The following is a 23,416-nucleotide window of genomic DNA, read 5'->3' as shown; positions in this document are numbered from 1 at the left end:
ATTGCCACTCCAACCCCCTTGTCCCCCAGCATCTGGGCTCAGATTGAGTTTGTTCTGACCTGGGATCAGGAACTGAACACTGGTTCCAGAGGTGGGGTCTGGAGAACAACACATACCCGAGCAGAGGGTCAGGTTTATCTTCGCAGATTGTTAGAGGGGCGATTGGCAGATGCTTTTGGTCTGGGGGCCCAGCTGTGGGAAGCTGGGTGAGGCAGAGGGTGCTGGTTGTTGGCATTGGGCATGGAAAACCAATGTCATTGTTACTTTGCATGGCCAGGCAGATGTCTCTCCTAATGATGGTTGCTAACAAGCTTGTCTACTTGTAATAGTCATAGTTTCACAAATCAATATATTTGTGATTACTCAGCAATAATAACAAGCTGTCATTTATTAGCCTTTACAATGCCCAGTGCTGTGTAAAGTGAGTTATATGCATTCTCCTATACAATACAAATAATAATCCTATGAGGTAGATATTATTATCCCTTCTTTTACAGATGAGGCTCAGAGAGGTTGAGTAACTCATCTTAGATCAAATAGTAAGTGAGTGGTGGAGGTGGAATTAAAACTCAGGTTAATCACCACATTTGTAGGAATATGCAAGTTAAGACCACAGTGTAATACCATTTTGCACTCATTATATTGGCAAAAATTAAGAAGATTGATAATACCAAGTGTTGGCGAGAATGTTGAGCAACAGGAGCTCTTGGACACGGCTTGTGGGAGTTTAAGTGAATACCCCACTTTGGAAAACACGTTTCTTGTAAACTTGAGTATTCACACACATACTTCCAGTTCAACTCTTTGCTCTACAGGTATCCATTGTTTTTCGAAAGTTCACTTTATGCCACTTTGCTTTCATGAAAGAGCTACATTAGTACCTGTTTTCATGAACTGAAAGAAAGCCAAAGATGATTTTCACTTTTACAAAAACAGGTGAAAAGTGAAAATGGTGTTCAGTGTTTGATCTGGGGTGAGCTGTTCCAGAGGCAGCAAGCACCCTGGGGGGGAGTGGCACCACCAAGCTACTTCCCCAGGAACCGCACTCAGCATTTCTGCACCAAGCCACCATAGGTTTGACCTGGCTTTGACCTGTGTCTATGAGCATCTGTGCTTCATCTCAATTTATTTTGGGCCTCTGTTAGCAAGATGTGTCCTAAGGTAATTGCTTCTTCACTTTACACAATTTTGCCTTGTGAAAGGTTACATAGGAATGCTCTATTTTCAGATAGCGGGGGAAAACCTGTATATCCTAGGGGCACTGGGCTTGTGCACCGGAGCACATGAACTAAAGTGATCACAGCAGCATTGGTAATTATAGCCAAAAACTGAATTATTTTAACAGAGAGAATTTAATATAAAGAATTGCTAACTAGGTATAAAGTTGTTAACTGGGTGACCGAAAGTTTACAAAAAGAGCTCTTAGAATGAAGGTAGCACTTGCAGGAAGCACCTACCACTCCCAGGGCTGAGCGAAGAAAGAGAGGAGACTGAAATTATTAAAGCTTTCAGCCTTGCAGAGTTCCACTTCAGGTATCTGAGAAGGGAGCTCTGCTCAGCTGGGCTCGAGTCTCAGAGAGCAGAGAGGAGCCAGGGAGGACAGGAACTGAGACTTCAGGGGAGGAGATGCTGGCCATCTGGAGCTGATGTCTCTGAGGTTGGGGGAAGGGCCCCACAGGGCTGGCACCTACAGCCTTGAGAAGGGGGTTCTGGCTGGTGCCACAGGGAGGAATTGCTGCTTTGAGGTGAAGGAGCATTGCCGGGTGATGCTCATGAGAGCAGGAAGGCCACAGGAAGCTACAAAGAACAAAGATGAAGAAGCAAGTCTTTTGTCTCTCGTCCAGCCCTGTGGTGTCCCTCTAGCCCCACCCTGTTTATTGGCAAAGTCTAACCCGGAGCAGCTAGTAATGCAGAAATGGGGTTTGTGGGGCTCCAGCCCCAGCATCACAGAGCAGGTAATTTTAAAATTTAAAGTATTTATTTTTAATTGTGGTAAAATATATCATATGATAAATATTACCATTTTAACCATTGTAAAGTGTATAGTGCATCAAATATTTTCACGTTGTTATACTACCATCACCACCATCCATCCACAGAACTTTTGTCATCTTGCAACACTGAAACTCTACACCCATTAAATGACCCCCCAACCCCCTACTCCCTGCCCCCAAACTCTTGACAACCAGAACTACTTTCTGTCTCCATGAATTTGACTCCTCTAAGTATCTCGTATGAGTGGAATCATATCATATTTGTCCTTTTGTGACTGGCTTATTTCACTTAGCACAATGTCTTCAAAGTCCATCATCCATCTTGTGGCATGTGCCAGGATCATCTTCCTTTTTAAGGCTGAATGATATTCCATTTTATGTATATATCACATTTTGTTTATCCATTCAGCCATTGATGGAGAACTATTTTTTCATATTATCAAATATTATATAGAAACCCCAGGTTAGTCTGACCGTAACCATCGTACATATAATGCAACTCCCCCACCCTTTGCCTCTGTATGCAATGGATTTACTTCTTCAAGGCCATTAAAAGCAATATCCTAGCAACATGCAAGAAGATTTTCAAAAATAAAAAGGCCTGATGATACTCGGACCATGTTAACACCAGGACTTTATTTTCACCTGTTCCATTTATATCTTTCTTATAGGCAGACATAATTTTTCAAAGTTATGACTCCTGCACCCCATACAATTGAGGGTTCTGCCACATCATACACCTTGTTGCCTGCCTGCCAAACTCGGTTGTCAGAAATGCCATTTGTTTCATGATTTCTCTTCTTTGCTTCTTTGACCATCCGGACTGTTTTGGTTGCAAATAAGGGAAACCTTATTCAAATCAGCTTAAGCAAAAACAAACTGGTGTGTGCCTTTGTGGGTGGTGGTGGTAGAATTTACTGGTTTCTGCTCTGGAAAGACAGCAGGAGTAACTCACAGAATTAGGGTCTGAAACCAGGGACTAAAAAGAGCCAGCACCCTTCCTCTCCACCCATCTCTTTTGTGGCCCTCTCTCTGCTTCTCTTTGAAGATTAGCCTCTTTCTTTCCTACTTCAAGCAGGTCTCCCTCACCTGACAGCGATCACGGCCACTGGCAGCCCCAGGTTTGCGACCGCAGTAGAACAAGAATCAAGAGGGCAATCCCAGAGAAGGGCTGTGATTGGCTCTGTTGAGTCACATGCCCACTCATTGGGCCAATCATGTTGTTAGGATGACCATGAATTGTAATTGGCCAGGCCTGGTTACATGCCCATCCCTATGGCCAGGGTGGTTGTAGGGCCTGTTGCTTTCAGATAAAGGGGAATAAGAAGGCCTGCCGGGAAGACAGAAAACAACCGTCAAGTCACTGCACGGGGTTCTGTATTTTTGCCATGGCAACACTAGATAAACATCCTGGTACATTGAGCCCTTCTTTAACAATCACCTTGTGGGAAATTCCTAAGAATAGGATTACCACCATGGTGCTTTCCAGAAGCCATGTAACATGTTTGTGTTTTCCAAATGTGTTCACATCCAATACTTTATTTGTGCAAACCCTGAGAGGTGACAGGAGAGGAAAGAGTGACACAGAGAAGCTGAGTGACAGGTCCAGGGACACACAGGGAATGAGGGCAGGGGTGAACCCAGAGACCGGCCTTCCTGACTCCCATTCCGGTGCTCTCTCTCATCACAATCAAAGTTTAGACCAGTGGGGGGAGGGTTTAAAGTCAGGGTCATCTCTGGCCTGTTAAGGGAGGGAGCTTCGTCTGCTGTCTACCCCTTGGAGGAGCTGGGCCAGGCCCCTGGAGGAAAAGGGCTGGTGGCCCCTGCCTTCCGAGCCTGCTCGAGGTCTGATGGGGGAGGTCCCGCCACTGGATCTGGCATCCTCCCAGTGGGCACTCTCAGCACGCAGCTCCTCCAGGACACTGTGAAGATGCTTCAGCGTGAACAGGAGTCTCTGGTCTTGGACCTGCATCTCAGCCTAGGAGAAAGAAGGAGTCTGTGAGGGGGCGGCCAGAGGGCTGGATGTTCCCCCAGAAAGCCTGCTCCTATCATTGTCTCATTGGAGACAAGCCCACAGCCTCATAGAAGCCATGTCCACCGAAGCCTCAGTTTCTTCATTTGCAAACTAGAAAGCAAATTACTTGCCTTTCAAGCCTCTCTCCCCTGTTTTAGATTCCACCAGGACTTTGGGGGCTGACATAATCACAGGAAAGGAGGGAGAGCACCAGACTTTCATCAGTGTTCATCAGTGGCAGTTGCTGGTGTCACTGACTTGTTCCTTCTGCTGCATAAAGTGACTGACATACTTCACTGATGGTCAAGCGGGGCTTCTTGGCTGGGCTCCAGACGGGAGCCCTTGTGATGTCATGTAAATTCCCTGTGATGGAGGTTAAAAACACACTTGACTGGGCTTCCCTGGTGGCGCAGTGGTTGAGAATCTGCCTGCCAATGCAGGGGACACGGATTCGAGCCCTGGTCTGGGAAGATCCCACATGCCGCGGAGCGGCTGGGCCCGTGAGCCACAATTACTGAGCCTGCGCGTCTGGAGCCTGTGCTCCGCAACAAGAGAGGCCGTGATAGTGAGAGGCCCGCGCACCGTGATGAAGAGTGGCCCCTACTTGCCACAACTAGAGGAAGCCCTCGCACAGAAACGAAGACCCAACACACAGACATACATAAATAAATAAATAAAAACACACTTGACTGAGAAATTTGCAAGTCAGGGACCAGCAAGTGGAGACTCAAGGCTCATCTCTTGGCATCATGTGGAGGCAGAGGACATTTGGCCCCGGGAGGCTGTGCCCTGGGTAGGCTTCCCCCCACCTCTACCTCTTCTCCCTCCTCATGGGTAGGAGAGAAGAGAGGTACTTTATCAAGTGGAAATCGTCACTTTGGGTTCAGGTACTAAGCAGTCTCAGTGTAGTGCCTAGTGTTTAGGGGGAGCATGGGGAGGGACTGCCACTCAGCCTCTAGATCCCTGAGGACTGTAAGAAGCTGCAGTTCCTGCTGCTGGAGTCCCCTGGGCCCATGAGAAGCCCTACTGGGTCAGCCCCTCCCACCGAGGTGAGGACAGGGTTGGTTCCCAGCTAGTCTGTTTCCTGGCAACCCAGACAGGTCATTTTTGGACAGTCCTCTCTGTCCCTCCCCAGAAGAAGAAGCTGGCGTATTGGAATACAAACTTTGGGTGCCTTCTGTGGTTCCCCAAACCACCTTCTTCTCTCTCTGGGCTGGTGTCCCCACATACTTTGGGGCTCCCCTCTATTTTTGGACTTGGAAAAAACATCACAAGGAGAGGCATAAGGCCTGGCTTCCTGAGCAGCCACTGAGGGGCCAAGTGACACAGCTCATAAGTTCAGGTGAGTTAGTGCCCCATGGGGTAGAGCCTTACAGACAGGAAATGCGAGACAGGAGTGAGCTGGGCAGATAAACTTCCTCTTCTTCTCTCCCCCAGGGTGCAGATCCTCCTTCAACCCCTGCAGAGAATCCTGAAGCCAGGTAAACCGGCAGCTGAGAGGGCCTCTGGGCCTCTTTAGGGCTCCTTTCTAAGTGGCAGCCAGCTTGATAACACAAGGCATCTCCTCAAATAGCATTGGCCTTTGCCTCCACTCCCTATTTCCCTCACTCTCACCACTCTGGGCTTGTACCTCCAAATAAACGGTTAATATCCCAATCCTTGCAAGCCTCTGCTTTCTAGAAGACCCAGGCTAAGACAGCTGATGTACTCCATATCCAGCTGGGTCAGGATTGTAACAGCCAACATAGATGTGCCACGCAGGCACTAAGTGAATTACACCATCTCCTCACCAAATTCTTACAATAACCCTTGTGGTGCTGGTACTATTGTTATCCCCATTTTACAATAAGGAGACTGAAGTTCAAAGAGGTAAAGCCACTTGCTAGAGGCCACACAGCTGCAGAGCTGGGCACATACCAGGACTCAGTGTAATTCTAAAACCAGTCAGGCAAGTACCGCAACCAGAGCCTCCTATGTAGGCCACGACCTACTTATCCCAGCACCTGAGGTGGTGATTGTGCAGTGTGTGGCTGGTCCCAGGGGTGCCTGCAGGGCCTACACCCCAGCCTGAAGCTCTGCCCCAGCCTAGGGGGCACCTGGGAGTGGGGGAACCAGGGAACCTTGGAATATATGGTGTGAAAGCGCCAGGTAAAAAGAAATGTAAAGCCTTACCAGCTCCTTTCTCAGCCACTCCAGGGTCTGCCCAAGACTTGAGGTTGGCTCTTCTGCTGTTTTCATCTCAGCGTCCTTGGGAGAGACCTTGATGCTGACCTGGTGATGGGCCTGAGGGACCTTTGACTTGGACAGTCTGCTCTCTGCTTCAGGCCAGGAGCAGGGTCTGGCTAAGTCACTGAGGATGGAGTTAATGAGAGCAGGAAGTGGCTGACATTGGAAAATGTAGTGTGTGTTTTTTTTTCAAAGGGCTTCAGTGCTCTGAATAGAACAAGGGGCGGGGGGAGGGAGATCACTGGGGTATGGGTGCCTCAGTGCCTATGGGCTCCAGAATCCAAATCTGATGCCAACAGGATCACAGAGACTATAAAGCTTTAAATGATAAAATTAATAATTATTATGAAAATAGGTGTCCCCTTTCTGAGGGCTTGTTTTGCTCTAAATGCTTTGTTTTATTTATATATATAGATAGATAGATAGATAGATAGATAGATAGATAGATAGATAGATATAGATATAGATATATAAAACCTCATTTGGGGCAGATGGCACATCTGTGTCCCCAGTCCTCTCCCTCCCTCCCTCACCTATCTATAGAGTCTATCGATAAGGGAAATGCTCACTTTCCAAGTCCCCTTTCTTCTGGATGCCCATGCGCCCCACTTCTAGCACATGAGATCAAAGCAGAAATTTGCTGTTAGACTTCTAGGAAAATGTTACCTACATGATAAGGAAAAATGTCAATGATGCTTTCCCTTTACTCTTACTTTCTTCTACTTCCTTCTGCCTTGAATGTGGATGTGATGCCTGGAGCTACAGTAACCATCTTGCAACCCTAAGACAAAGGCCAAGAAAATTGCAGAGTCATTGAAATCACTCAGTCACAGAATCACCAACATCATCTGCCTGTTATATGAGGCAAGAAACCCAATTTTTAATTGGGCAAACACAGTTCTAACTGACATCCCATTTATTCTTCACAACACACTGTGAAGTGGGCATCCTTTAGTTCTCTCTTTCAACAAATACTTTCTGAGTGCCTACTGTGTTTAAAATTCTGCTGTAGGCAGATAGAGGAGTAGAGCCCAAAATCAGAGAGACAAAGGCTGGAGCTGACATCCTAGTGGATGGAAACAAACTATAATCAAGTTAATACTATGATGCCAATAAATAGGATCTATTCTCATGCAGGCTTTTAAAAAATGTATTCTATCCACTTGAACTAGGAACCCCAAACTAAGAATTAACATAGTGATCCCAGGTAAGGAGCTGAGGTGACCAGCAAAGCAAACTTAACCTGTTTTGGAGGGACTTGCCCTCAACTGGGCTACACAAGCTGTCCACAGGTAAAGCTCCACTGAAGGTGAGCTCTTAGCCCCAAATTACAAACCACACAAGGAAACCATCCACCGTAAGTGAGAGTCAGCAGACACCAGCAACAGCAGGATTAGACCCCACTTCCCCTAAGAACTTCAGATGAGATTTTTAAAAAAAAAGTATTTTGAAAAGAATTAAAGTCATACAAAAGAATTCAAAAACATAAGAAAAAAGACACGATTTTAAAAGGCAGATATGAAAAATAGCTAAATAGAATTTATAGAAGTAAAAATTATAGTAAATGTTTATAAATTAAAGAAAAAAGAGTGTACATTTAAGTGTAGTGCCAGAAGACAGAGTTAGGGCAGGCGATATAGGACATAGGGAGGCAGATTAGGACTCAGTAGGAGGAAAATGTTGCTTAGAATTCTTCCAAGCAGTGGGCACTCAGCCAGTGGAGTGGGGAAGCACAGCCCAGACGATCAGGGAGGCTGGAGAAGGGGCTCCACTGGCTCAGAGATGGGACCTGCAGCATCCTTCCAAGTGTGAGACTGACTGGGCAGGGAAGGGGGCCAGGACACTGTATAGGAAGCCAGGACACCTGGGTTCTAACCCGGTGGTACCAAATTTTCTATGTGAGCTTGAGCCTCATCCTTTCCATCTTAAGCATAATGAGGCTCAAAATAGTTACAAAAATGAGTTGTAAGAAACATCACATTTCTTATACCCTGGAGTTTACAGCTTAAGATGCATTCTGACTGCCACATGCAGAGAAAATTTTATGTGCAATTTCTCCTAGTTTAGCTGTCACTCTTCAGAACCAAAGAGGATCCAAGAATCTCCTGCTTGCCACACTCACACCCCTTCTGAACACAGGGGCCAGAAATGAATGCTTCCAGGCAGATCACCAGGCTTTGTGTCACTTGACCCTGTAATTATGGGACAACTGCTTGGATCAGAAATGGGTGTCCCAGCCCAAGGCAGCCACCTGCAGACTGGACAGGAGGGAGACCTTCGGCTTGTGGGTGATGGTGTGAAAGCAGTTATGTTCTGGGTGGTGGCCAAATGATCCAATCAGACCTTCTCTCAGAGAACTTGAATTTGCCACAGTTAGAGGGATTGGATTGTCACAAGACTACTGTGTAATGAAACTCTCCAAAACTCCATACCTTCAAACAACTGTTTATTTTTGCTCTTGAGTTTGTGGTTTGGCTAAGATGGTCTGCATCGGTCTTCAGGTCTGCAGATCCGAGCCTTCGCCATGGGTCTCTTGTCCTCCTCCTAGAATCACTGGGCTACTGGGGCAAGTTCTTCTCTTGGCAATGGCAGAGGATAGAGAGCAAGTGGAACCATGTGAGGCCTCTTGAGACAGGCTCAGAACAATCAAGCTGTCACTTTTGCCATGAAGCAAAGTGAGTCACACAGCCAAGCCCCAAATTAAGAGGCCAGAATGTATACTCTACCTATGAAGAGATTGTGCCATGTGTGGAGTTAGGGAGGAGTGAAGAAGGGGGGCTGGCGATTCTATATGAGAAGGAAGTTAGTTCAGAGGCAGGGTCACAGGCCCCGAGGGGTCCAGAGGGAAGGTGGCAAGCAGAAACCATGAGATGGCAGGAGCTGGAGGCAGGAAGAGTTGCTGGGTGGCAGCGGCAGGAGACACAGAAAGGCCTAGAGAGACTGGAGGATGATTTAGGACAATTAACATTTACTGCTCTCTGACTCCAGACCAGGCGTTGTGATAAGCCCTTGACAACACAACCTCATTTCATCCTCAAAACCTTGTGACTGCAGTTCCCAAACTGAGTGCCAAGGCACCCAGAGGCACTTCAGAAAACTCACAGAGGCACTGCAAAATATTTTTAAAATTTGAGGGAAACACAATAATATCTGTTGGATACTGTACAAACTACTATTAAGTTGTTTGAACCTAATTTAACAAACAACTGTTAGACATTTCTTCGGGCCTGGGGCACTGTGAAAAAATTACAGAGATGATAAGGATGCCATGAACTGAGAACATTTGGGAACCGCTGCCTACGAGGTAGGTACCATTGTTATCTGCATTTTATAGTTGATTAAGAGCCTATTATTAACCCCTTTTTACAGGTGAGGAAACTGAGGCTCAAAGAGGCATAGATTTTCCTAGGATCACCCCAGCAGGTAAGCAACAGGGCTGGAATTAGAACCTGTTCTCCCTGACCTGTGTGGGAGGGTCTTGCCTGTTGTCTTGCAGGGGTGGAGGGTCAAGCGGGGGCTCAGGCTAGGCCATCTGCTGCCGTCCTGGGCAGCCCAGCAGGTTCTCTGACCGACACAGGAGTGGTGTTGATAGGAGTGCTTGGCTATTAGAGTCTGATGCTCTGTCCTTGGCCTCCAGTGCCAACACTGAATTATCCTGGGAAGACATTTCTTGTGGTTAACTTGTTTTGACACACTTTCATTTATTTTTAAGCCCACTCTCACGATTCTGGCTCAGAGAACATTTTATTTCATAGGCTAGGAAAGCCTTGGCACATGGGGAGAAGGGGAGGTGGAGCCAGGAGGCCTAGGAAAGGAAAGAACTTAAACTCCTCAGCGAGGAAAAATGTTCTCACCAATTATCAAAGCCAGAATGGTCATCCATGCATCATCCATGGGCAGCTGGCAATATGGCTTCCAAGTGCCAGACGAGACTCTGCCCTGGACGCCAGAGGTATGGCGGTGAGTAAGAAAGACCTCACACCTGACCTCACAGGGCTTATGGTCCAGCTAGTAGGCGAGTTCATTAGCAATCAAGTGGTTCAAAAATCGTACTTTATATCACAAGCCTGGAATATATATATGAATGAATGAATATATGAATGAATGGACGCATGAATAAATTTGCAGATGAAGAAACCATGGCTCAGATGGTGATGGGAGTTGCCCAAACAAGTCAGCAGCTGTGGCAAAAATTGCAGGTTGTTCCTCAATATCCCTTCTCCCATTCACACATGGCAAAAGACTATCCCTAGACTCCGTGGCAGGGAAGTGTGGTCAGATGATTAAATCCTGGTCAGTGGGATATGAATGGATGTGATGTGTGCAATTTCTGGGCTGTGCCCTTAAAAGGAGGAAGGAGGGTTCCTGCCCCTCCCCCTGCTTCTCCTTCTGCTGACTGGAATATAGTCATAAGGGCTGGAGGTGGAGCAGCCATCTTGGACCACCAGGTGGAGGATGGCAGAGCAACAAGATAAAAAGGACTGAGGTCTCCTATGACTTGTGAAGCCACCATATCAGCCTTAACTGCTGTGTATGCTTTTACATGAAAGAGAAATGAATTCGGTTTTATTAAAGGCACTATCATCTTGGGTCTCTTTATTACAGGAGTCAAACCAATATCCTAAAAATACAGCAGCAGAGCTAGAGGGAGAAGCCAGGTTCCTTGATTTCCCCCACTCAGGCCCTTCCATAATCCCCCCACCTATATATTTTATTCTCTTCCCAGTGTCTTCTTGTTTGTGACCTGATCTGCTCCTCACAACAGCTCTGTGAAGTCCATAGCAGGGAGAGGACTTCCGTGATGCTCACTGGGCAGACAGGGAACCCAAGATGCAAGAGTAGTAGGTGACCTGCCCTGAGACACATGTGCAGAGTTATTTCCATCTCTTGGATGGGGCAGGTGGGCTCAGTGATGTCACTGAGCTCTGCCTCCGTGTCTAACTCCTAATCTAAGGCCCTACCCATCCTTGAGGGCGGTCCCTCTTCTATCCTGGGCACCTTCGCCCTCATCCCCACTTTGTAAAATACAAATAAGGTGGAAGTTTAGCAGAGAGAAGCTTCCACATTGTGAGAGCCCTTAAGCCCACCTTTCCTACCACGCAAGCACATGCCATCACAGCAGCCAGCTGGAGCACACGGATGGAGGACCAGTTGACTTGGGGGTCCCAACACTGCCTCTTCTTCTGTGCTATTTACCCCCTCCCAGCAGGCCCTCCCTTCACCCCGGACAGCAAGGCTGGTAATCTGATCATTTGTCTTCTGCCTGTGCCCTTTATCTGTGTACTCATCGGTCCTGAACATGCCCTGCACCTCTGTGTCCTGTAGCAAATGCTGCCAGGGTTCCACCCACATCCCCCTGACATTCCCCTTCTCCATATGTGCCCAGGGCTTCCTACTGCAAAGCACATCTGACTCTCTGCTTAAGGAACGTGCCTGACCTGTGCAGAGGACAGGCTGGAAGTGCTGGCAAAAAGGAGATGGTAGATAAATACCTCCCTTCCCTCAGCTCTCAGGTGGGACAATACTCAGTCCAGCGGGACTGAGTCCCAGTTGCCTGCAGCAGCCATGTGCTTGCTCACCAGTACATCGGAAGCCTTCCCGTCCCTTCCGCGTCTAACTTCCCCACTCCTCTACAGTGCTGGAACCACCTCTCAGATAAACCACTTGCCCTCAAATTCTTGTCTCAGGTTTGCTTCTGGGGGAACTCAACCTATGACACATCCTATCCATGCGTGCCCTGTACACATGAGTCCCGTGCACCTCTTCTGCGCATGAGTGTCCTGTATACAGGTATTCTAGCTCTTCTGCTCTGTACCCTGTGTACGTGTATCCTATACACACCTGTCCCATGCCCAGGTACCCAGTACACAACCCTATGTCCTTATGTCAGGGAAGCACAGCCTCTGACCCTGACGAGGTGGTGGAGACTCTGGAAGCAGAGTGGAACTGTGGGAAAAGTGTTTCTTGGCCGCAACTAGCCTTGGGTGTGACTCTGAGGCAAGTTGGCCAGTTGATTTGAGCCCCAATTCCCTCCGCAGGTGAAGGAGTGGGAGATAAAACTGAATGGGGTAGGGAGAGTAGGCATGCGGCCGATCAGCCCCGGGACTTTAGGTCTATCTGAGGTTCCCAAATCCATCTGCAAGTCAAGGCCCTTGGTTCTGGTTGTACTTCTACTACCCCTCAGTGTGGCTACAGAGCAATCTCCCCTCTTTGGCATTCAGTTTTCCTAAATGTAAGAAAAGGGATTAGGAATTCCCTGGCGGTCCAGTGGTTAAGACTCGGCGCTTTCACTGCGGTGGCCTGGGATCAATCCCTGGTTGGGGAACTAAGATCCTGCAAGTCTTGTGGCTCGACCCGCCCCCCCCAAAAAAAGGGGTGGGGAGAATAACGTTAACAGCTCAGGAATTTTGCACATGCTTTGAAAATTATGGTGGAACTCAGCATAGTGACTATCAGCACTTAGTTGGGGTCTGGATTTGAATCCCAGAAATGTCGTAAACCAGCTGTGTGACCTTGGGCAAGTTATTAACCACTCTTGCCTCCACTTCCTCATCTTAAAATGGAGATAATCATAGCACCTGCATGATAAGGTGGTTACGATAATTAAGTGAGTTAAAGTTTGTAAAGCACTTAGAATATTGCCTGGCATATGGAGAGGGCTACCTAAGTGTTTGTCAATTAAAATAAACACACAAGTAATTCATTACTATTATTTCATCCCTGAGCCTGTTAAGAGTTATTCCCTCCTCCAGGAATACTTTCCCTTTCTCCCCCTTTCTTCCCCTAGTGAAACTTCAAGTTTGTCTGGGTTATTCTTTCATATCACCCTTTTGGACACACTGAAGGCTGTATTCAGAGTTTTCTCACCTGGAACACAGGAGGTCAGATTGGATCTGTATTTTTCAAACTTCAGCTACTCACATACCTCCTTCTTGGTTTTGCCTACCACCTCTACTTTGATTTACTTGTATTTGTCTTTAAACCGATCATATTAGATAGGAATAGCTCTTCTGAGTGACAGAAAATTCCAGGTAATAGTAGCTTATACAAGAGTTTATTTCTCTAACAAATAAAAGTGTGGGAAACTATCCCAGGCTGGTGTTTCCATGGTCATCTGGGATCTAGATTCCTTCAATTTTGTTGCTCCCCGATCCTAACATGCTTCCAGCTCAGGGTCCAAGACTACTGCTCCAGCCCTAGCCATCAGGTCTGCATCCTGGCAGCAGGAATGACAAAAGGGGAGAAGGAGGGCATATCCCCTTCCTTTAAGAACACTTAATGCATTTTGCCCACACCTTCTCCTCTGATGATGAATAATGGCTTATTGCCTACTTGGTCATACATAACTGCAAGGGAGGCTGGGAAATGGAATCTTTATTCTGAGTGCACTGTGCTAGCTATCGGTCAACAAGTCTATCCCAGTGGAAGAAAAGGAGAGTGGATAGTGGGGGAAACCAGCAGAATATGTTGCTCCAACTTCATACAGACTCATATATTTTTCTGTCCTCATTCTAAGCAATATTATCCATGTTAGCTTTAGTTTCATGAGCTAGTTATCTGTTTTTCTAAAACACATTAGAATAAAATAAATACCTAGCCATTAAAATGAATACATATACACATGGGTGTGTGTGTATATAGATACAGGATAGATGGTGGGAGACTGTTACTGCCTCCAGTGACCCATGCCTCTCAGTATTCATACACTTAGGTAGACCCCTCCCCTTGACTCTGGGCTGGCCTGTGACCTTCACTAAAGCAATAGCATGCAGCAGAAGTGACACTGTGACTGTTCCCTCAGCTTTAGAAAGCTCCAACAGCTTCTGCTTTTGTACTCTGGGAAAGTTGAGTGCCATAAAAAACTCTGACTACCTTGAGACCACCATTGTATAAGGAAGCCCACGCTAGCCACCTGGAGAGTGTGGTAGATAATAGAAAAACCCACAGCCAGTTCCCAGCTGTTTGTACCACCCCAGCTGACACCATGTAGAGAAGAATTGAGCTGCCCCCACCGAATCCAGCCCAAACTGCAAAACTGAGCAAATAAATCATTTTCTTTCAAGCTGATATATTTTGGGGTGCAGCCATAGATAACCAAACACATTTATCTATATAACACCAAGAAATCATGTCATGTACCACTACCCTTTGGAAAATTCTGGATTAAGTGATATTCTAATATTCTACAAGAACATTCTCCCACAGACCCACACGTCTCATAGATACATAACCGCAGTGAATTGATTGAGGACTTATCACATGCCAACATGACCACAATAACCTCCTGATGGTCTCTGCTATCTCTCTTGTCCCCTTGCACCTGGGAGCAGCCAGAGGGAGAATGTTTTCAAAATGCAAATCTGATCACGTCATTCCCCTGCTTATCACCCACTGCAATGTCCACAAGGAGTCTTCTTAGGTTCAACTACACACTCAGACTCAACAGATGACCATAAGCCATACGTGGCATTGACATACTCTGATGGATATAAGACAGGAACCTCAGCTTGCTAGAATGGCACTCAATGCTAGCATCAGCACTCAACTCTCCCTTTCAGTGGGGGAGTCCTTGTTGAATGTGTACCAGAGCAGTACAGCACAGGTTCAAGGAAATGAATCCCCATCTGGTGGGTGCAGGAGTCATCCTGGCTTAAAAGCTTCATGTCCCCTGGGAGCCGATACCTTTGTACCTGCCCAATTACATGAGTCACCATGCTCATGAAGCCCAAAATATGATTTCCCACCAGGTATTTATAGTTCCTCTCATCCCAGATGCAATTTACCAATCAGGGGTCTTTAAGAAAAAAAAAAACCTTTAGTTTTTAGAACAGTTTTAGATTTACAGAAAAATTGGGAAGGTAGCACAAAGAGTTCCCATATACCCATACCCAATTTCTTCTATTATTAACACCTTATATTAGTATGATAAATTTGTTATAATTAATGAACCAATATTGATCCATTATTATTAGCTAAAGTCCACACTTTATTCAGATTTCCTTAGTATTTACCTAATGTCCTTTTTTCCTATTCCAGGATCTCATGCAGGACACCATAGTACATTTAGCCATCATGCATCTTTAAGGCTCCTCTTGACTGTGACAGTTTCTCAGACTTTCCTTGTTTTGACAGTTCTGAGGTCAGGTATTTTGTAAAATGTCCCTCAGTTGGGATTTGTGTGATGTTTATCTCATGGTTAGACTGGGGTTATGGGTTTTGTGAGAGAGATCACAGAGGTAAAGTGCCATTCCCATCACATCATATCAAGGATATATACTATTAACATAATTTGACTGTTGATGTTGACTTTGATCCCCTGGCTGAGGTAATCAGGTTTGTCAGTTTCTCCACTATAAAATTATCTCCACCCCCACTTCCATATTGTACTCTCTGAAAGGCACTATGTTCAGCCCACACTTAAGAATTGGGGAGTTATGCACAAATAATAGAGAATAAACTAGTGGTTACCAGTGGGGAGGTGGGAGGGACAATACAGAGGTGGGGGGGTGGGAGGTACAAACTATTGTGTGTAAGATAGGCTACAAGAATGTATTGTACAACCCGGGGGAATATAGCCAATATTTTGTAATAACTGTAAAGGGAATGTAACATTTAAAAATTGTATTAAAAAATCTCTACACAGAAGTCTAAAAAAAAAAAAAAAAAGAATTGGGGCGTTATGTTGCTCTTCCTTGAGGATGGAATATTTGGAATTCTGCATCAGAGATTTATCTTTCCCCCCCCATTTTTTTTTCATTTATCATATTTTAGGTTACAATCCAATATTTATTTTTTTGATCAAATTTTTCTAACTTTGGCTATTAGGAGCTCTTTTAGTCAGCCTCTATGTCCTTTGGCATACCCCCATCATTGTGTGTGTGTGTGTGTGTGTGTGTGTGTGTGCGTGTGGTTTGTTCCTTCCTTCCTTTCTGGCACTATCAGATGCTCCAGGCTTGTCTTGTACATTTCCTGCTCCAGTCCTAGAATCAGCCATTTCTCCCTGGTTCCTTTTATTGGAGAGTGGTATTAGAAACCAAGATCTGGGCACCAGGTGCGCTTGTTGCTATGCGGTGTCATGCAGCTAGGTCCTCTCAGCTGACAGAGAAAGGAAATATAGTGTATACTGACTTGTGTATATATACATTTATAGTTATCTATCACATGTATCATAAATATGTACTCATCTGTATCAATATTATGCTAAACATGAATTCATACTGATAGCTCCAATTCTAATCCATTACCACATGGATCATTCTAGGCTCCTCCTTGGGGTCATTTTTATCATAGCAATGTTGCCTAGTAACAGAGTGATATATGTTTATCTGTTTCCAAGGAAACAGAGCTAGACAGTTAACCAAAGGTCAAATTCTCATGCAGAAGAGGAAAAGTTTGTTAACTCTTTACTCACACAGATCAATGACTCCCCACTGCTCTGGGGATAAAGAACCAACTGCTTGGCTTACAAGGATTCTCAGACCTGACTCACGGATAGTCCAGCCTCCTCTCCAACGTTCCTTATTGAGCCCTTCAGGGCAACCACCCTGGTCTCCGTCAAGCCTCACACTCACCATACTCTCTTCCACCCCAGGGCCCTTGCCCATGCCAGTCCCTCCGCTGGGCCTCTCTTCCTGCTGTCTTTACCTAGTTGCCTCCTATTCATCCTTTCAATCTCGGCTCAGTCCTCACTTCTGCAGGGGAGCCCGGAGCCATCCCCATCTCCCAGAAGAGGTCAGCACCTTGCTGGAAGCTTGAACAGCACTATGTACCTTTGCTCTGTGGCAGTGTTACATTTACTTATCCTTTTCTCTCACTGGAATACAAACTTCTAGAGGGTAGGGATGAAGTCTACCTAATTAATCAGTATATAATAGGAGCTCAATAAATATTTGCTCATTTTCTCCATTCTTTATACAATAAATATTTATCAAGGGTCTCCTATGTGTTGGCTCCTTTTCTAGTGTCTGGGGATACAGGAGGGAGGGAAACAGGCAAAGCTTCTGCCCCTTGACACATATTCTAGTGGTGGTGACAATAAAGAAAGAAATAAGCAACTGTCAGGAGTTGATAAATGCTATGGAGAAAAATTCAGAGTTAAGGAGTAAAGGGTACTGGGGCACTGCTAGTTTTAAAAGGATGATGTGGGAAGGTGTCTCTGAGAAGGTGACATTTGAGCAAAGACGTGAAGGAAGTGAGGGCGAGCTCTGGGGGTCTCAGGAAGAAGAGTGTCCCAGCAGAAGGAACAGCAAAGGCAAAGGCTCTGAGGCAGGGCTGAGGGAGGGAACTGTGTGCACTTTACAGGGAGTATCTCATCTAATCCCTATAACCCTTACTAAGTCCATTAAACAGATGAGGAAACTGAGCTCTGAGAGGGGACGAGGCCACACACCCATGAGTGGTGGAGCTGGGATTCTCTCGGGAGTCTGGTGCCACAGCCAGCTTCCTTTTGAAGTCCCTAACAATAGGTCAGGCTTCTGGAAGGCAGGAAGAGACTGAAGCCCTCCCATCCCCGGAGGTCCTGCCCAGGTCTCTGTCGCACTGGCCTTAAAAGCCTGGGCACCTGGCCTCCAGGGTGGCCTCCACTGTCCTGCTTGTCAAGGATGGCACAGGCCTTTGGAGCAGGACAGGTCAGGTTCTCACATGAGGTGGCTGAGGAGCCAGGACAGGCATCCCCATCTGCCTGTCCTTCCAGATGGTTGATCTCTGCTGACCCTCCCAAAGCTCCTGGAGTCTGCATTTTCATGATTCCATTGGCAGAGGCGAACACGGAGGCTCAGAGAGGCGGGAGGACTTACCTGAGGCCACGAGAGTGAGCTGGCCACGGAGACTTCCGGAAACCCCATGATCTTCAGACCAAACTCCTCTCTGGGCTTGACCTGGGCCCACAAAGAGGGAGAGTCTCCTTAACTTTTGTGCTCTAGGCACCTCACTTGATTCACCTTAATCTGAGCCCTTTAAAGGAGAGAAATAGTGAAATCTGCCCTACTCACCACCTGTTCACCCAAACCCACCGCTGGGCTCTGGGGGGGATCAGACAGGGGCCCTGTTCTCCAGGAGGTGCCAGTCTGATGAGGGAGGCTGGCACTTACTGAAAATCACAACTCTCAGAAATAAGGACAATAATGCAGGCAAAGAGAGCGCTGTAGGGGCCCCTGGGGCGAGAGAGTGTGCGGGGCAGCCAGCTAGGCTTCCCAGGGGAGGGGGCACTACAGCTGGGCCTTGGAGGGAGAAGGTGTGTGTGGCCATTGGCAATCCTCCAAGATAACACCCGTCTTGGGCTGTGTACCTCAGTGTCCCACAAAAAAAGAAGAGCAGGGAAAAAGGAGGAGCGCGCGCGCGCGCGTGTGTGTTTGGGGGTGAGGGGTGGTCTTCAGAGGCTTCCTTTCAGCCTTCAGGTGGCGCCCTTGAGCCACGGAGCCGCAAACGCCAGAGAAGACTATCCCGACCTAAGGACCTCGGAGAGGACCATGGGTTGTGGGTTGAGGGCTGTGTGTGTGGGAGGGGGTGAGGAGCGGAGGAAGAGTGGGGGCTTGGCGCAGTAGGGGCTCCCCAGCCGAGGGGCGAGGCCGGCGGCCGAGGGAGGGGTCTCTTTCAGCACTCACCCCCGCGCCTCGCCCCTGCGCCCAGGCACCACGGGCTGAAGGCTTCAGTTCCCTAAGCCCAGGTGCTGGCGAAACAGATCTGCCCCAAGGGAGGGGGCGGGGAGGAGGATGGAGCCATGTCCCCCCACTCTCACCCTAGTCCGTTACCCTCCTCCCAGTGCCTCCCCGTGCTAACTCTCCCGGCGCCCTCGCCGGCCGCGGGCGGAGCTCGATCCGCTGCGCTCGGCGATCCCCGGCTCCCGCCCCTTCCCCGTCCCTCCCTCCCCGGAGCCCCCAGAGGCCGTGGCCGCCTCCGTACAGCCCCGCGCGGAGCGAGCAGGTAAGTGCGCCGCGGCAGCGTCTCCGGGCCGGGCCGGGCCCGGACGGGAAGGGGGCGGGAGCCGGGGAGGGCGAGGAGGAGGCGGCGGCCGGGCCCGCTCCCTCCTGGGCTGCGCCGCAGCACAGACACCGGCGGGCGGGCACCGGCTGCGGGGAGGCGCACGGGGAGGAGGCGCCCTCGCCGTTGCCCGGCGCCCTCGCCTCCCGCGTGGGGAGGCAGTGAGGGAGGCCCGGCACAGGTACGCACGCGAGAAGGGGACTGCGAGGGGCGGCGGGAGACCGAGGGCCCGAGGCGGGGAGGGGCGGCCAAGGAGAGCTAGCCTGACCTCGCGGCCCGGCCGAAGGACACGAGTCGAGGGGACCCGGGCGCACGCCTGTCCTCGCAGATCCCGGCCTTCTTGGGCCGCCTGGCCGCCTGGCTACCGGCGCCGCTCGGCCCGGTCCGGCCTGGCCCGGCCCAGCGGCGTTTGTGGTCAAGGGCAGGAGCAGGGGGTGTGAGCTGCGGGCTGGCGGGCGCGCGGGTGCGGCGGGCAGTCGGGGTGCTGGGGCTTTCCGCGCGGAACTTTGGGTATAACAGCGTGGACATATCTGAGCGCCCAAGGCTTTGTGTACAACTCGTGCGTGTGTCTATCGATTGGGTTTTGTGAAGCTTACCCACTCCCGCTGTCCGTCTGTCTCCCCGCGTGTTAGTGCACACCAGTGGGTGGGGTGCTGGGCCTGGGGGGATCTTGGTGGATCTTGGTGGATCTTAGCAGTCCTGAGGGTAGTAAACTCTGTGTGTGTGTGTGTGTGTGTGTGTGTGTGTGTGTGTGTGTGTGTGTGTGTAACCAGCTCTGTCCCTTGCTGGGGTGTGGGTACCAATGTGGTCTGTGGATCTGTGGCTCACACTGTGTGGCTTCCCATGTCTGTGAATGTTGCATGTGGAAAAGGCCCCTGGGGGTATGAGTGTGGAACTGGGGTGTGCTTTTCAGGTCCTGCTGGACTGCAGATGAAACTGGAGTGTTACTGGTACAGTTGTGGGGTGTGAGCAGTGGACACCAGCATCATTGTCAGCTTGTCTGTTTCTGCTTATGTTTTGGATAATTGACTGGGCATGCCCTTGTAAGTGGTGGGTATCTCTGAACCTGTGTGTCAGATACATAGCAACTCTAGGTAAGAGGGAACTTCCTTTTCCTCCACCCTCTTCCTAACTCTGCTGGCATCCTAAGGAAAAAGTTTTGGGTTCCTGCCAGGTGAAAGAGCCCTGCTCCAAGAATTTGGGTGTCCTGGGTTTTTTCTGGGATATGGAAACATCAATGTGTTGGTCTGGGAAGGGGGTTCCTGGGCCACTCCAGGGGCTGAGTTCTGTGGAGGATTCTGAAGACATGGGTGGGGGACCACATCTGGACACCAACTGGGCAGGAGTGGTCACTGCCAGTCCCTGTTACTGGCTGGGCACTCAGGAAAATGCTTTTGGTGCCAAAAGTAAAAAAAGCCAATGAACACACCTCTCCTCTTGGTTTACTGGAAAGTGGGAGCAGTCTGGGCAGAGCCTGGCCCTGAGTAGGCACTCCCCACCCGGTGTGTGGGAAGGATTGTCTGCCTGGGCAGGTTGCCAAACCATTCCTGAGGGCTGGCTGTGTTCCAAGCCCTGTGCAGGGGGCTGCGGACCCAGACATATCCCTGCCCTCAAGCTGCTCGTGGTTGATGTTAAACAGTGGGATAAAGTAGAGAATCTACAAATGAGGCCTGGAAGACCAGGGAAGGAGGGCGGAATGATGCCACTGGTACAAGAGTATGTGGGTTTGCAGGCTTTTAAGTGATAACAATTCTTGGAGAACCTGCTTTCAACTCCTGGCCCCCACATGCATGCCATGGGATCTTGGCCACATTTTGTAAAATGGAGATAGTAATAACTGCTCCTGGGGCTTGTGAGGGTTATACACAATACTCCTGAGTGAAGTGCCTGCAATAGGGCCCAACAGGGAGTGTAGGTGCTCAGTAAACATTTATTAAATTGGAACTCAGGAAAAAGGGACATGGTCATAGAGATGGGTTGTAAGTGGAAACAGGCTTTGTACTCAGATGAAAGGCCCTGTGTGTGCTAAGAGGAGGTGTCTGATGCAAGTCCATGTTGGAAGGAAGATCAGAAAGATCGTGCCTTCCTGCCCTGAGGCTCTTTGAATTTCATTCATTCCATTCATTTTCACTTCATTCATTTGCTTATATCCACTCTCTCTCTCTCCCTCTCTCTCTCACACACACACACACACACACACACACACACTGAAGCACAGAGAACTGGAGAATAAATTCAGGCACACGAATGCAGAGGAAGGTCTAGAATCCTGTGTACGTGTGTGTAGACACACTAGACATATGAGCCACTCTGCACCTGGGGCTCTCTGTGCAGTGTGGGGACTTGGGTCTGTGGTGTATGTGCCCACAGTACATCAGTGTTCAGGGGGAACGGGGTAGTTCTGCTGTGGGATCAGGAGTTCTACATGCCAGGTGGGGCCTGTCGGGGGAGCACCAGATCTGCCTGAGGGAGGACTCCATCATCAGCTCCAGCTGAGTGTGGCTGTGAGGGAATGGGGGCTAGGGTGGTCAGATTCTTTCCATTTGCAAGAGAAGCCAGGCATCCAAGGTTTAAAGTGTAAAATGTTCATTGCAGCACTATTTACAATAGCCAGGACATGGGACCAACCTAAGTGTCCATTGACAGATGACTGGATAAAGAAGATGTGGCACATATATACAATGGAATATTACTCAGCCATAAAAAGAAATGAAATTGAGTTATTTGTAGTGAGGTGCATGGACCTAGAGTCTGTCATACAGAGTGAAGTAAGTCAGAAAGAGAAAAACAAATACCGTATGCTAACGCATATATATGGAATCTAAAAAAAAAAAAAAAGGGGGTACTGATGAACCTAGTTGCAGGGCAGGAATAAAGAGGTAGACATAGAGAATAGACTTGATGACATGGGGTGGGAGGGTGAAGCTGGGGCGAAGTGAGAGTAGCATCGACATATATACACTAAATGTAAAATAGTTGGCTGGTGGGAAGCAGCAGCATAGCACAGGGAGATCAGTTCGGTGCTTTGCGATGACCTACAGGGGTAGCATAGGAAGGATGGGAGGGAGGCTCAAGAGGGAGGGGATATGGGGCATGTGTATGCATATGGCTGATTCGCTTTGTTGTGCGACAGAAACTAACACAGTATAGTAAAGCAATTATACTCCAATAAAGATCTATTTAAAAAAATAAATTAAAAAAATGAAGTGTAAAATCTTTTGCTTTTTATATATTGGCAACTGCTTCACCAAAAACCAGATGAACAGACCAGAAACAAAAGGAAGCAAAACTTCTATGAGCCAAATATGGCCCATGGGCTGTAAGCTGGTATCCTTTGGCACATGTGCTGTCTGTCTCTCTGTGTGGGTGTGTATTCAGGTACTTGGGTAGGGTGTCTCCTCTTTGAGCAGAGAGTACCCCCTTACCCACTCCTCTCCCAGCTCCCCTTCTGTGGTCCGCATCCATGTCCTCCCATCTTCTATTTACATAAAGGCATTTGGCCTTGACCTCAGTCATGGCTCTCAGATATGCTCCTTTCTCTTTGCCCTCTCAGCTTCCATGCCTCCCCTGACCACGCTGGGTTCCTCCCTGGACCCCTGGCCTCCACTCTCCTCCTTCCCCATCCTGTCTGTCCTCCATGCAGCAGCCAGAGAGAGCTTTCCAAAACCTAGGCGATGTTAGCCTTCCCATCCCCAACACCTCGCCTCCCTGACTCCTTGGCCTGGTTTTCAGAGTCCTTAGCGAGCTGGTCCCAGCTGACCTCCAAGGCACCCCTTCTCCCTCTCCAGAATGCCCTTGTCCCCTCTCACTGCTGGGGGATTTCCCACTCATCCTCCAAGGTTTGGCTTAAATGCCACCAACTCCTAGAAGCTTCCCTAACTTTCTCCTCTTTGTTCTTACGACCCCTTCATCTCTACCCCTTCCCCTGCCCCCAGTCACTCTCACTTCATCACAACAGTGTCCATTAATTGAACTGGCAGGGGCCTTAAATGCCTTATTTTATGAAATCCTCCATCATCCCTATGAGGGAGACATTTGGCTTATTCACATTTAACAGATGAGAAAATTGAGTCTGGAAAGGTCACCTCACTTGCCTAAGCTCAAGTGGTGACGCTGGGATTAGAACCTATCTACTGTATTTAAATTCCCTCCATCATAATAATAGCTCATTGCTGATACTTACTGAGTACTTACTATTCTGAGC

General features: G+C 48.3%; 2 protein-coding genes across 5 annotated transcripts in view; one reads left to right on the top strand and one right to left on the bottom strand.

Annotated features, from left to right (window-relative positions):
- Positions 1–2,611: 2,611 nt before the first annotated feature.
- Positions 2,612–19,104, bottom strand: LOC309613757 (uncharacterized protein C20orf202). Of its 4 annotated transcripts, none has more exons than XM_082361038.1 (5): positions 18,837–19,104; positions 18,030–18,186; positions 6,948–7,015; positions 6,181–6,358; positions 2,612–3,972 (listed from the first exon to the last, which is right to left on the bottom strand). In XM_082361038.1, the coding sequence occupies exons 2-5, from the start codon at positions 18,075–18,077 to the stop codon at positions 3,739–3,741; spliced, it is 528 nt and encodes a 175-aa protein (XP_082217164.1). In that variant the 5' UTR covers positions 18,078–18,186; positions 18,837–19,104; the 3' UTR covers positions 2,612–3,738. The 4 variants fall into 4 exon arrangements, with proteins under 4 accessions (XP_082217164.1, XP_082217165.1, XP_082217167.1 ...); XM_082361039.1 differs by having other exon boundaries at positions 18,030–18,110; positions 18,984–19,087; XM_082361041.1 differs by having other exon boundaries at positions 18,030–18,110; positions 18,837–18,945.
- The window catches only part of TMEM74B (transmembrane protein 74B), a gene marked incomplete at its 5' end in the record, with an annotated part of 21,581 nt that continues 16,039 nt past the window's right edge, over positions 17,875–23,416 (top strand). The window contains 2 exon segments of the mRNA XM_082361042.1: positions 17,875–17,896; positions 17,899–18,015. Coding sequence (XP_082217168.1) covers positions 17,875–17,896; positions 17,899–18,015 — 139 coding nt within the window.

The sequence above is a fragment of the Balaenoptera borealis genome, assembly GCF_965194805.1.
Source record: "Balaenoptera borealis genome assembly, chromosome: 16".
Classification (NCBI taxonomy): Eukaryota; Metazoa; Chordata; class Mammalia; order Artiodactyla; family Balaenopteridae; genus Balaenoptera; species Balaenoptera borealis.
This window is presented reverse-complemented; position numbering and strand designations above follow the sequence as displayed.

Coding starts and splice junctions, on each gene's coding strand:
- LOC309613757 (XM_082361038.1), bottom strand. CDS start 18,077: ATGGGGTTTCCGGAAGTCTCCGTGGCCAGCTCACTCTCGTGGCCTCAG. Junction 7,016..18,029: donor GCTCACTCTCGTGGCCTCAG/GTAAGTCCTCCC, acceptor CCTTTGTCTTAG/GGTTGCAAGATGGTTACTGT. Junction 3,973..6,180: donor AGTGGCTGAGAAAGGAGCTG/GTAAGGCTTTAC, acceptor TCTTTCTCCTAG/GCTGAGATGCAGGTCCAAGA.